The sequence below is a fragment of the Penicillium arizonense genome (genome assembly GCF_001773325.1).
Source record: "Penicillium arizonense strain CBS 141311 chromosome Unknown PENARI_contig025, whole genome shotgun sequence".
NCBI lineage: Eukaryota > Fungi > Ascomycota > Eurotiomycetes > Eurotiales > Aspergillaceae > Penicillium > Penicillium arizonense.
In genome coordinates this window covers 67115-80001 of record NW_019173302.1, presented here as the reverse complement: position 1 = coordinate 80001, position 12887 = coordinate 67115, and the positions used below count along the sequence as shown (strand labels likewise).

Genomic DNA, 12887 nt, shown 5'->3' with positions numbered 1-12887 from the left:
ATGTCGCGTCAAACCCCAGATCATTCCACAAGAAGCCGGGCACCTCGCGGTCGGCAGCCTACTCGCAAGCGACAAAGCGATGAGGATGTTCCGGATGTTTATCAAGAAATGTTGGATGAGGCTGAAGCCCGGGATCCTGGGCAATTTAACTCCGAAAGACCGATCAAAAGGCGAAAAGTTGGGGATATGAAAGCCCTCCCCGTCGAAACCGAGCAGAAACGTCCAGAAACGAGCAAAGATAATGCTCAACCAGTCCAAACTGTCTACGACTCAACATCAGAAGAGGAATCAGATATTGAGTGGGAAGATGTCGAGTTCCAGCAACCATCTGATTCATTGCTCAGAGGACCTGCTGCATCTCGAGGCGGCGACGAAATGCTCGAGATCACCTTGGAACAAGAACCCGATAAGCGAAAAAGGGCCGTTCTAAAAAGGAAGCCTCTGTCTGCAGCGGAGAAGAAAGTGCGACTGGATGTGCACAAGGCCCATGTTCTTTGCCTCCTTGGCCACGTTCATATACGCAATTTGTGGTGTAACGACCAGGAAGTACAGGTATGATTTATGTGCTCGAGTGTTTGTACAGCTGATATCTAATAAATCATAGGATTTCTTGAAGAAGATGCTACCGAAAAAGGTCATTGCTCTCTTGCACCCCGATGAAGATAAACCTAGCTACAACAGATCCACCACTATCATGGATGGTCTCAACCAAGCTGGAGATGCGTTCGCTCGCAGATTCAGAGTCACCAAGCCGGGAATGAAACGGGCTCACTGGTCAGAGGATGAAAGCCAGTTGAGGCAGAAGATGGTACCTTCAGCATTCTTCCACTTTTGAGTATTCGCTGATGATTACCTAGGAGTCGATTATGTCGGACGCAGAGGTCTTTCTATCGAAGGGGGATTTCCGAACGCAAGCCAAAACGTTGCAAGGCTCTCGCGACTTTGGAGCCCAGCTATTTTGTGCTTTATTGCGGGGCGTGGCTATCGAGACCAGGCTTGTCTGCTCATTGCAACCATTGCCATTCTCTGGAACCGTCAAGGATATGACGCCATCCAAACCGAAACCTCAATACATTGTGATATCCTCAGACGATCCTGGTTCATCGACAGATGAACGATCGAAGACCGAAAAGTCGCCTACAGCTTCAAGGTCTCGGCGGATTGGACAGCCTAAGTTCGCTCCTTCGCGCCCTCTCCAACCTCCCATGCGCCTAGGTATGTGCCTTGCAGGCCGTCATTGCATAATATATGAAGTTAACGTTCATAGGCACTCCTCCACAATCCCGAGAGTCATCATACCCGGTATTTTGGGTGGAAGCTTTCAACGAAGCTGCTCAAAAATGGATCGCAATAGACCCTGTAGTAACAAAATCACTCGCAAAACCCTCTAAGTTTGAACCGCCTGCGAGTGATCCATTTAATCTAATGAACTACGTGGTGGCCTTCGAAGACGACACATCTGCAAGAGATGTCACTCGTCGCTATGCAAAGGCATTTAATGCAAAGACGCGAAAGCTGCGAGTGGAGTCTACACGCCATGGAGAGAAATGGTGGAATAAGGCGCTGCTAAATTATGAGAAACCCTTCCTTGAGGACCGAGATGAAGCCGAGATCAGTGAACTCACTTCTAAATCAGCAGCGGAGCCAATGCCACGCAATATCCAAGACTTCAAAGATCATCCCGTCTATGCTCTGGAACGCCACGTCCGTCGAAATGAAGTGATCCACCCGAAACGAGTAATTGGACACGTTGGCTTGGGAAAGACTGCAGCGAGAACCGAGACAACTGAACCCGTCTACCGCCGATCCGACTTGCATGTCGTACGAAGCGCTGATAAATGGTACCGTCTGGGACGGGATGTCAAAGTCGGAGAGCAGCCTCTCAAGCGTGCCCCTGCAAGCCGCAACAAAGTCGCAAGCTTCAGTGATGACGAAGACGAAAATGAACCTGAAGAGACAACATTATATGCCGAGTTTCAAACGGAAGTCTACAAACCACCACCGGTGGTTGATGGAAGAATTCCCAAAAATGTTTACGGGAACCTTGATGTCTATGTACCCAGTATGATTCCGCCTGGGGGTGTTCACATCAACCGACCGGAGGCAATTCGAGCTGCCCGAATCCTCGGCATTGACTATGCAGATGCAGTCACTGGGTTTGATTTCAGAGGTCGCCGTGGAACTGCTGTAGTAAAGGGCATTGTCATTGCAACCGAATACCAGGAGGCACTTGAAGAGGTTCTGACAGGCCTTGAAGACCAGAGACGACTTGCTGTGCTCGAAGCAAGAACCGCGGAAGCTCTTCGGTTCTGGCGACTCTTTTTGGTGAAGCTCAGAATCGCAGAAAGAGTGAAGGGCTATGCATCCGAGGGTGAAGAACAAGTTGATGAAGATGATATCGCAGAGGAAATGGATGTCGAGGAAGGCGGAGGGGGATTCTTTCCAGAACCAGGCCAACTCGCGAATAGCCCGCCTCCAAGAGCTCGAGAAACCCACTTGCTTCCTGAGGGTTATGCAGAGCACGAAAATGGTTCATACGCGGTGGACGAAGAAGATTTCGGAGGAGGATTTATGCCTGAAGAGCCCACCGACAATGATTCAACCTCAGTAACAGCCACAGCTCCTGAGCCTGCGCCTGCCCCAGAGCCCTTGGCTACGCGCTCGACATCGATTCCTCATGTTGCCAATAGAAAAATATCAAATGCACCTCGCTACTCGCTGGTAGTCGTCCCAAATCATGGTTCAGGCGCAGTATCCCAAGAACGGCGAGAATCTCCCGATCCAAGCGCCTCCAAAACCCTCCAGGGGTCCTCCGAGTACGCGCCTATTGCAGTGGATTCGTCCACCAACGCTGGGTCCAAATCAGCAAGCGTGGTCACTATTTCTCGGCCACCATCTCCAGTTCAGGAGCAATCAGCGCAGAATTATGATTCTGATAGTGAGTTGGAGAAGGGATCTCTGCTGTCTGAGGATCCTGACGACGAGGATGCAATTCCTGACTGGCTCATGTCTGACGAAGATTAGCCTCTGTAAACTTACCACATCTATGGAATCTACAACTTTGTGTAAATAAGATCAAAATTGAAGTTGAATCTGGACTGTAGTATATAGTACGCACGGACCAGGTCGATATTAGCGACGCGTCGACGCGTCCCGCCTCAGGCAACCGTTGCCTAACGTCATGAGCAACTTTTGCGGATAACCACAGTCCAGTGTTTCCCTTGGACCCGTTCCTTTGAGCTGCGATGAAAGAACAGCACAAATCCAGCAAGGCACGAGAGAAACCCCCAAACCAGTTCCGTACGCCGAGGAGGCCCAGTCCGGGAGGCCCTTCAACAACAAAGTCAAATCGCACCACCGCGAAACGAGAACGGTCGTCAGAATCGTCGGCATCATCGAGAGCTAATAAACGAATTTCACTGCCGAGCCTAGGGGCTCAACCCACCCTCACGCAGATCGACTTTGTGACGCAGGCCACAGCGTCGTATGACGATCAATTCGACTACGTTGATGAATACCGTGACACTACCCAAACCACAATTAAGCAACCCCAACTAGAGGATGGGTCTGACAAGGATGCCGATTTTCTTCCACCACAACCTGCCCGGTCAGCTCGTATTACGAAATTCAAGATGAGTGAACGAGAACACGATTCAAGTGAACGCCCCCCAAAGCGAAGGACCTCCGGCATGGGTACCCGAGACACAGAACCAAGGCATGGGCCAAGAAGGAGTGCAACGCCAAGGGCGAGTGTCGGTCGTAAAGGCGGCCGAAAATCTGTGGAGAAATCGACAGGGAAGCGGGATAAGACCTTGACTCAGATGGATTTTGTGCGCCGTTACATTACTATCGACGACGACGACGACGATGTGAATATGGGATATATTCAGCCTACAGAGAAGAAGCCCATAATTAGTGAGACAGAAGCAGGACCCGCCGAGGAGAATAGATCACAACGTGCGAAGCTCCTTAACCCCGCGAAACGAAATCGCAGAGTGTTCGAAGAGGAGCTAGATCTCTCAACAGGGGAGCCTATTTCTCAGCCAAAGGATGCACAAGATTCCAATACAGGAAGTGAAAATGCGGGTGATCTGGTATCTGCAGCACCAGTGACGCCACAAAAGCCTCGGAGACGTGAGATTCCTTCTTCGCAGTCCCCCGAGAGCCCTGGTCTAGTCATGATAACATCATCTCAATTTCGAGGGGCCACCCACTCGCCTTCCAAGCAGAGGCCATTGGTCCCGAATCAGCCCATACAACCTATCAAAGAAGAATACCCAGAGCCTCGGCGGATCGACGAGGACTCGCAAGACTCGAGGGATGACTCTTTACAAACAACTACCAACTCGTCGAATACCCAGAAACTTTTAAATAAGCACATACCTCAACCAGCTGAACATTATCCTTCATCCGCACCTCCGACTGACTCGGCATCCGAGTACCAACCCTCCGAAGCAAACGAGGACTCGAAGAACGGAGCTCGAAGAAGAGAACGGACAGTGGTTTACGAAACGGATGCAGATACAGACTACGGGGAGTCCGAGGATGAAAATTCGAACAGAGATTCCCTTACGCCATCTCCGAAGAAAACACGAGCAATCGGTTCGCAGACCACACAAAATATCCCGGAGTCGCCCAAGGATGATTCCCAGGTGCTACCTTTGCCGGATGTGCGATCTAGCCCTGGCTCGGAACATCACCCTAGTGATGACGCTCCTCCATCCGAGCCCCCAATGTCAGATGCCTCAGCATATTATCATAGAATGCATGCAGCGACACAGTTTCCACATGAGCCAATTCCAACTCTCAATACCCAGAAGTTGGCTGAACTTTTCCCCCAGGAGGACAGCACTCAGTCCTCCAAGTTGGGACCATGCAAACCTTCTTCTCAGATGACACGGCCGGGGCCCTTTCAACAAACACAAACACAAAGCCAGGGAGATAAAGAATCAACTGAAATGGTTCCCGAGTCATCTCCCACCCGAGAAAGGGAGTCTCAGACTGGGGCGGGTGAGCCTCCGTTCCAACGACCTCGCCCTCCAGACTCAGTGGTTCAAGTTGAATCATCACAGGCGGCGGATCATAATTGGCCAGGTCGGGTACTATCTCGAAGCCAGCTTCTCACCTCGAGTGTGATGGAGAGTATTCCGCTACCGAACTTCTGGATGGGGAGTCAGGACAGTGTAGGAGAACCGTACAGCTTACCTGAAGGATGATATCGATACCTAATGATTATGAATATGTATTTTAAACATTTATATCGAAGAACTGAAGCGCCAAGACCGAGAGTAGTCTAAATGTTTTAATGTTTTGCAATGTTGATCCCAAGCGGGGCGGTGGACGAACGCGGAGATACTGCAACCCTGTTTGTTTCGAACTTCACTTCTTGCATCCCACCACAACCATGGATATCGCCTACGATCACATTCAAGAAGAGGCCTTCTCCAACAAAGAAGAAACCTCTACCGACTCTAAATCCCAAGAGCCCAATGTCAACCTTAACGACGAGCTACAGGAAACCTTCCGCGCTTTCTCCGCCAGTCCGTGGGGTTCCCGAATCGGCGGGCTCTGGGACAACGTACGCAAGCAGGGCGAAACATACTACGAAGGTGCTCGCCAGGAGTACGCCGCTGCCAGTGAGGAAGCTGTGAAGGGATTTTCAGACCTCAAGGAAACAATCGTCGACCGGACAAAGGGGCTGTCTCTCAGCACAGCTACTCTGACGGGCAGTGGCGAGGGACAGATTGATGAGAACACCACACCCAAGGCTTCGGCGGATGGCGAATCTCAGGAGAAGGGAGCCGAAGGCGCAGGCGCCAGCGGAGAGAGTTTCATCTCCCGGTTCAAGGCCGAAGCCGCCCGGCGGCTAAAGGAGATTGAGAAGGCCGAAGAGGCAGCCGACGAAGCGATTATGCGATTTGGAATGAACATCAGCCAGAAGCTGCGAGAGGCAGTTAGCATTGTCCCGCCCGAAACGGATGAGTCAGGCAAGCTTCTTTTCGAGAGCAAGGATGCCGAAGGCAAGCGGGTCATTCACGCCACCCGGTTTGAGGCTCAACTGCATGTTATCCACTCGAACCTGGAAAGCTTCACCAAGGACCCAGTCAGTGATGAATGGCCTGCTTTCAAAAAGGAATTCAATGTTGAGAGCAAGACCGATGAGATCGCCGCCGACTTGGAGAAATACCCCGAGCTTCGTTCCGCCATGGAGAAGCTCGTGCCGGAACAGGTGGAATACGCGGAGTTCTGGGTTCGTTACTACTTCTTGCGTCTCGTCGTTGAGACCGAGGAGAAGAAGCGCAAGGAGCTTCTGAAAGGTATATTGGCTCTATGATTGTCGCGTCTGTCTTCTAATGCTAATGACCAACTTCTCCATAGGCGCCAACGCCGAAGACGAGGAAGAAGTTGGCTGGGATGATGAGTCTGACTCCGAGTCCCAGTCTCCCTCTACTCCTCAGATTCGCCCCGGCAACCAGACTCTCACCCCAAAGGCGGATACGCCGAAAGCCGAGCCTCGCCGGTCAAACGATCAAAACTCCCAGGCCGACAGCGAATCCAGCTACGACGTTGTCAGCGGCGCCGCTAGCCGGACACCTGGGAGCCCCAAGGAAAAGAGTGCAGCCGATGCGAAGGCAGAGGAGAGTGACGAGGACTGGGAGTAAATTCAGCAAGAGAACACAATTGATCTTGCGGGACGCCTGTCTATACTATATAGCCCCCGAGCGCATTCTTGCTGTCGGCCAACCCGAGTACGGCTAACTACTTGCTCATCACATTTTGCTTTGTTCGGAGTTTAGGAATGTCGGTTTTTATTGTCTTTTATATTTGGCGTTTCGGACTCTTCTCTTCTATTCCCAACTCCGTTATTCGTGACTTGCCTTCAGCGATTGATCTCTGAATATGCACATCATTCCTCTTTACATATTCCGACAACTTACCTAGGTCTCTCCACGTACCATAACTCCTCGGATGGGGTTTTCTACCTTAGCTACCAGCGTTTTTATGAGGGTTATACATATAGTTAGGCGCATTCCGGCCTTAAACCCACTGAGCTCATTAGACCTCTATTAAGCACTTAGTCCACTCTTAGTCCACACTCATAGATAGGACGGCAGCGATCTCCGGCATCAACTGTAAAGGTCCTCATATTCTACGTATGAATGAACGTTAACCCCTAATATCCATACTTTGCCTTCAACTCATTAACCAGCTTAATATATACCTCCCTGGCATCTTCCTGTGACATTCCCTTGACCTGATCCCATGCGAGCCACTTAGATTTTTTCTTTAGCGGATATTTCGGTATTAGTGGAGATTCAACGATAGCGAAATGAGGGCAGTACCTGCAAATTGAAGAATCCTGGCTTAGGTGTAGTGTTGTCACCTTCTGTGGCCTGTTTGCAGAGCCCATAAAGCTTTGTAACCAGTAAACATCAATAATTGCTCCTAGATCCCATGGAGGAATACGGATGATAAATTACCTGTAACAGTTCCTCTTGGCTTGGGTTTGCTTTGATCTTTTTCAAGTCTTCAGCAGCTTGGTTGAATACTTCTTCAACGGTCGTCATGGTGGTAGGGGTAGCTTGATATGGGGAGAGTGTGCACTCAACTGAGGTATTGTCGCTGCTAAATACCGCCGAGGTTCAGCTGACCGCAAGGATGTCCCGCTATTTCGGGGGTATATGACTGATTGTTTAGAAATACGTCTCATTTTGAATTGAGCGAAAAGAAGCGACGGCTGGGCAACGGAAGGTGAGAATTGGCGGAAGTCCAGTACCTGGGTAGTTCTGCCCTAAGGATGATTACGGTAACGTTTGCCAAGCAGACTTGCGAGTTAAGATCTAATGATCATCTGGATAAAGAATGAATTGAGTGATGCGCCCGCTATCTCATGGCCTATCATAATCATTATATGTGCTCCGTACAGGGTCATGTTAACTTAATTCTTAATTCGTAGAGTACAAACACCAATCATTCCGCCGTCCCGGACCCCGGATCTCCCTCCTTCGGTGATCGCTTCTTACCAAGAGGTGACTGGGAATATGCCGGCGTCATACCACGCAGACCACTGGGACGAACGCCAGGCGAACCCTTTCGCACGGGAGTCTCTGGTGTCCCCTCTCTAGAACGAAGATGGAGGCCCTGCTCTCTGCCCATAGGCGAGTAAGGTTCAGCTCCATCACGGGCATAGCCATAGGGACTACCAGCCTCCCAGCCATACTGATAATCTTCACCACGATGCTTGACAGGGCTTTCGTTGTAAGGATCCCAGCCAACGCGGCGGCGGGCTTCATTGCGGAGGCGTTGGCGGTGCTGTTCGTCGCCTCCGGCGCCTGTTGTGGAGGATTCTTCCAGGAAGAAATTGAGGAGTTCGTCGCTGATGGAGAGGTGGGATTGTTGCTGGAATTGCTGGAGGGAGGTCAGGCGGAGGAGAGTTTCCAGGAGGGAGAGGGAGGTGCGGATGTTTTCAAAGTGAGGGTTTGTGACTGTGGTTGTTCCTGTGGCCGATGGCGATGTGTATCTTTGGCGGGAAGGAGAGGGGGATGAGTGGCTCTGGTCATTGATTGATAGCTTGGCCATCATATTTGGGTCGATTGAGGGCCCGTTTGTAGAGTCATTGTTTTCGGCTTCTGATTCGGTATCAGAGGATTCGTCCTCGTTGTAGACTTCGAATGCGATCCATTCTGGATCCAGTCCAGGTGGCAGGCGCCATTCTTCGGGTATGGAGTCTTGATGGAGAGAAGTGAAGCTCTCGTTTGCTGACTCACTTTCTCCATTCAATTGTGCATCGAGTAGGGCTTGCTCCTCGTCCTCTGCTTCTTCATCGAATTCAGCTGGAGGGTACTCGTCCTCTACCTCCTCCCGTTCCATCATGCGGCGCGGGGGAAGAGCATTCAAGTCACGCTTCAGAAGGAGTATTGGGTTGTTCGTCTCGCCTTCGGTGCTGATGTTGAGGATTCTACCAGTATCGGCATAAAATATCTTGGAAATTTGATGAATAGGCAAAATTTCCCGAATTCCAGCTTGGGAAATGCCCTCGTAGTTCTTGGGCTGTGGATCATTCTCGTCAAATGTGTGCACTCTACCATCTTCGAGGTCTTCAATTATGAGGACTTGGTATATGTATTCGTCAGCTCCGGCCGGCCCAGGGAGTTTTGCTCGTTTGCGTTCTTCTGGAGATTGCAATGAATCTATTGGAACACGCCGCAGTTTCAATCGTGCCTTGTGCATGACTTCTTTCCATGTTGCTTCACGGACAGATTCTTCGTCGTGAGGTCGTAAATGGCTGGCAAATAGCATGTACATTGACAGGGTGAATGTCGGCCCAACCTGTACTGCCTGCGATGGAGACATCGAGTATTGTGTGTCTCCTGCGGTGAGGAATGTGCTCGCCTGAAGAAGTCGGGAAGGTGATACTGTTGCCGGCAAGTTTGTCGACAGCTTGGCCCCGGATGTAGTAATTGCCAGATTCATGAGTGGCACCGCATCTTCAATCCGAGCTAACAGCTTTTTGATGTCCTTGACAATGAACTTGATTTCTGCTTCGCTCTGTGCACGATCTTTGGGCTTAGCCCCCTTTCGAATCAATTCTTCCGATGCGGCGGCCTTTGCTAGACGTTGTCCCAGAGCCTGGATGTCCCATCGCAGAGATTTGGTGAGGGCGACTGCAGATTCAAGTGAAGTATTTCCTCGAGCAGCACTAGCAATACTGTGAGCTTTCTTGGAACTTTGGAAAGCGTTGGGCAACCCACATCAACTCAATCATGTCGATAGATGGAGAGATAACCTAGAATAAGTTCAGCCCATAAATTCTGGCTCTCACTGACGGGCTGTACAAACTTGTATTTTGCTCTCTAGACGTTGCTGCAGCGAAAGCAGCTCATCACGCTCTTCGCTACTGACATTCTAGCCAAGCAAAAGCAATTAGCGGATACTTCTCCATAACTGAAAACAAGACTTACCTTCAGCAAGCGCGACGACTGGCGCATCGCATAGCTCGCCGTAATCGCAATTCCCGAGCTGCATAGACATTGTCAGAATTAAGACGCATATTCATCGTGAAGTTCCGGCATACCGAATCGCATAATTCATCGCTTGCCGGGTAAGCTGGAGTGCATGGATCAGCTGCCTGCCTGCGCTTGGTTGGGCAGAATATGACGTACCCCGGTAAGGAATGTATCCATCCTGAGTCACTTCGAAGCCCAACTTTGAGGATTGAATGAGGCTGAGCAGTAGGGGGTCAACTGGAAAGCACCAGGTTATCGATAAGATAGTTGAAAGCCCAAAGAAAGAAGATGAGCGTGAACTCCACAATGACGCGCGCTTAAAGAGTCATGGCTGGGTTGGGCATTCAGGTAATGACAGATCCAAAGGAAATTAAATATCAACACTTGCATTCACTGTCCTTAACATCGGAGGAAAAACAACTTGATATAAACATATCACGTGGAAGCATCGCGGGGTCTTAGTCAGCCGTGCAAAATCAAAAGCCCGTGGACCCCTCAGTCTTTATTGACACAAACTATTTCTAACCCGTTTTGGTTGCGCATTTTCGTGTTTCTGATTCTATCCTGAGTCGTCTACGATGTCGAACCAAACCCCCGAATCCTGGGAGGATGAGCTCGCCAGGCAGGCCGAGGGAGTCAACCTGAACGCACAATCCCGCCCTCAACCCCAAGCGCCCTCCTTCCAGCCCGGCGCTGCCTCTTTCACCCCCGGAGCCTCTGCCTTCGTTCCTGGCCAGCAGTACCAGCAGTATGGTGGCTACCCCTACGGCCAGTATGGTCAACAGCAAGCCTATGGCGGCTACCCTCAGCAGGCCCAGCAGGCCTATGGCCAGTACAACGCCTATGCCCAACAGCCCGGAGGATTCAACCAGTACAACAATGGCCAGCAGCAATATGCTGGCTACCAGCAGCAGCCTCGCCAGAATGCACCTGTAGCCCAGCAGCAACCCCAGCAGGCCGCAGCTCCCGCTCCCAAGCCCGCATCCGCCGCCCCGCCCAAGGCCAAGGTCCTCTCCATTGGTGCCACCTCCTCCAGCTCTGCCCCTAAGACCAAGGTTCTTTCCATTGGTACACCTACTCCTGCTGCCAAGCCCGCCAACGAGACTCAGTCCAAGGGTGACACCAAGGGTCCTGCGGCTGTTGAAGCAGGCGCCAAGGTCGCCGCCACCAAGTCCCTCGATAAGTCCGAAAAGGCTGCTGCTACCGGCGGCAAGTCCTCGCCTACACCCTCCTCCGGCCGCTCCAGCCCTGGACGCTCCAGCCCAGCCCGTGGCGAGTCCGCCAAGCAAGCCCGTGAGGCCAACGCCGTCGCCAAGTCGCAGCTGGCCGATGTTGATGAGGCTACCCTGAAGGAAATCTACGGTGAGAAGAGAGAGCACGTCAATGTCGTGTTCATTGGTCACGTCGATGCTGGCAAGTCCACTCTGGGAGGTTCCCTCTTGGCTGCTACCGGCATGGTCGATGAGCGTACACTGGAGAAGTACAAGAGGGAAGCTAAGGATGCTGGTCGTGAGACCTGGTACCTCTCGTGGGCTTTGGATCTGACCAACGAGGAGCGCGCAAAGGGTAAGACCGTCGAGGTCGGCCGCGCTTTCTTCAAGGTCACAATTCCCTCCGACGATGGCCCCATCGAGCGTCAATTCTCTATTCTCGATGCCCCCGGTCACAAGTCCTACGTTCCCCACATGATTGGTGGAGCTTCCCAGGCCGATCTCGGTTGTCTGGTTATCTCGGCCCGTAAGGGTGAGTACGAGACCGGTTTCGAGAAGGGTGGTCAGACTCGCGAACACGCCCTTCTTGCTCGCAACACTGGTGTTGAGAAGCTTGTGATTGTAGTAAACAAGAGTACGTATTCTTCCTGTCTGCCTTTTTGGGATTTTTGAGGCACATACTAACAACAAGGATAGTGGATGACCCGAGTGTCGAATGGCGCAAGGAGCGTTTCGAAGAGTGCACGGTTAAGGTCATGAAGTTCTTGGAAGCCCTTGGCTATAAGAAGTCCGACATCTTCTGCATGCCCATCTCCGCTCAGCGCACCCTCGGTATCAAGGACCGCATCCCCAAGGACATCTGCCCCTGGTACGATGGTCCTTCTCTCCTCGAATTCCTGACCGACTTCAAACTCCCCGAGCGTAAGATCAACGCTCCCTTCATGATGCCCATCAGTGCGAAGTACCGTGACATGGGTACCATGGCAGAGGGTCGTATTGAATCCGGTATCATTAAGAAGAGCGGCAACTACCTCATGATGCCTAACCGCGAAGAGGTCTACGTTACTGCTCTGTACGGTGAGACCGAAGAGGAAATCCCGACTGCCAAGGTTGGTGATCAGGTTCGCCTCCGTCTCCGCGGTATCGAAGAAGAGGACTTCTTCCCTGGTTTCGTGCTATGCTCTCCGAAGCGCCCTGTCCACTGTGTCTCTGCTTTCGAGGCCAAGATCCGTATCTTGGACTTGAAGAGCATTCTCACCGCCGGTTTCAACTGTGTGCTTCACGTACACTCTGCTGTTGAGGAGGTTACTTTCGCCTCTCTCCTTCACAAGCTCGAGCCCGGTACCGGCCGTAAGAGCAAGCGTCCTCCTCAGTTCGCCAACAAGGGCCAGACTATTATCGCCCGACTCGAAGTTACCAGCACAGCTGGTGCTGTTTGCGTGGAACCTTTCAGTGAATACCCCCAGCTGGGACGCTTTACACTACGTGACCAGGTATGCATTCTCATTTATCCCTTCAAGAGAAAGCGGAAAAAAGAAACAGAAAAAGTGAAACATCAACTAACAATATATTAGGGTCAAACCATTGCCATTGGTATGATCACCAAGCTCATCACCGCCGAGACCGAGGCCGCCGACGCTGCCGCCACCGCCGCCGCCGCCGAGTAAAG

General features: G+C 51.6%; 6 protein-coding genes across 6 annotated transcripts; 4 read left to right on the top strand and 2 right to left on the bottom strand.

The window, feature by feature from the left end:
- On the top strand, positions 1-3024 carry PENARI_c025G05700 (uncharacterized protein; the record flags this gene model as incomplete). The annotated part of the gene is made up of 4 exons (XM_022635814.1): positions 1-552; positions 605-808; positions 858-1215; positions 1268-3024. The coding sequence occupies 4 exons, from the start codon at positions 1-3 to the stop codon at positions 3022-3024; spliced, it is 2871 nt and encodes a 956-aa protein (XP_022484321.1).
- A 221-nt stretch (positions 3025-3245) lies between these two features.
- On the top strand, positions 3246-5216 carry PENARI_c025G09137 (uncharacterized protein; the record flags this gene model as incomplete). The annotated part of the gene is made up of 1 exon (XM_022635849.1): positions 3246-5216. The coding sequence occupies one exon, from the start codon at positions 3246-3248 to the stop codon at positions 5214-5216; it is 1971 nt and encodes a 656-aa protein (XP_022484377.1).
- A 188-nt stretch (positions 5217-5404) lies between these two features.
- Positions 5405-6662, top strand: PENARI_c025G02363 (BSD domain-containing protein; the record flags this gene model as incomplete). The annotated part of the gene is made up of 2 exons (XM_022635778.1): positions 5405-6317; positions 6379-6662. The coding sequence occupies 2 exons, from the start codon at positions 5405-5407 to the stop codon at positions 6660-6662; spliced, it is 1197 nt and encodes a 398-aa protein (XP_022484315.1).
- A 512-nt stretch (positions 6663-7174) lies between these two features.
- PENARI_c025G11719 (uncharacterized protein) lies at positions 7175-7568 on the bottom strand (the record flags this gene model as incomplete). The annotated part of the gene is made up of 3 exons (XM_022635874.1): positions 7175-7285; positions 7344-7415; positions 7482-7568. 3 exons carry the CDS (start codon positions 7566-7568, stop codon positions 7175-7177), a joined length of 270 nt encoding a protein of 89 aa, XP_022484370.1.
- Positions 7569-7971: 403 nt separating this feature from the next.
- PENARI_c025G07266 (RanGTP-binding protein) lies at positions 7972-10184 on the bottom strand (the record flags this gene model as incomplete). The annotated part of the gene is made up of 6 exons (XM_022635836.1): positions 7972-9700; positions 9753-9787; positions 9841-9906; positions 9963-10020; positions 10076-10107; positions 10164-10184. 6 exons carry the CDS (start codon positions 10182-10184, stop codon positions 7972-7974), a joined length of 1941 nt encoding a protein of 646 aa, XP_022484271.1.
- Positions 10185-10585: 401 nt separating this feature from the next.
- PENARI_c025G10587 (translation termination factor GTPase eRF3) lies at positions 10586-12885 on the top strand (the record flags this gene model as incomplete). Its single annotated transcript, XM_022635863.1, has 3 exons — positions 10586-11852; positions 11915-12711; positions 12793-12885. 3 exons carry the CDS (start codon positions 10586-10588, stop codon positions 12883-12885), a joined length of 2157 nt encoding a protein of 718 aa, XP_022484317.1.
- Positions 12886-12887: the final 2 nt, after the last annotated feature.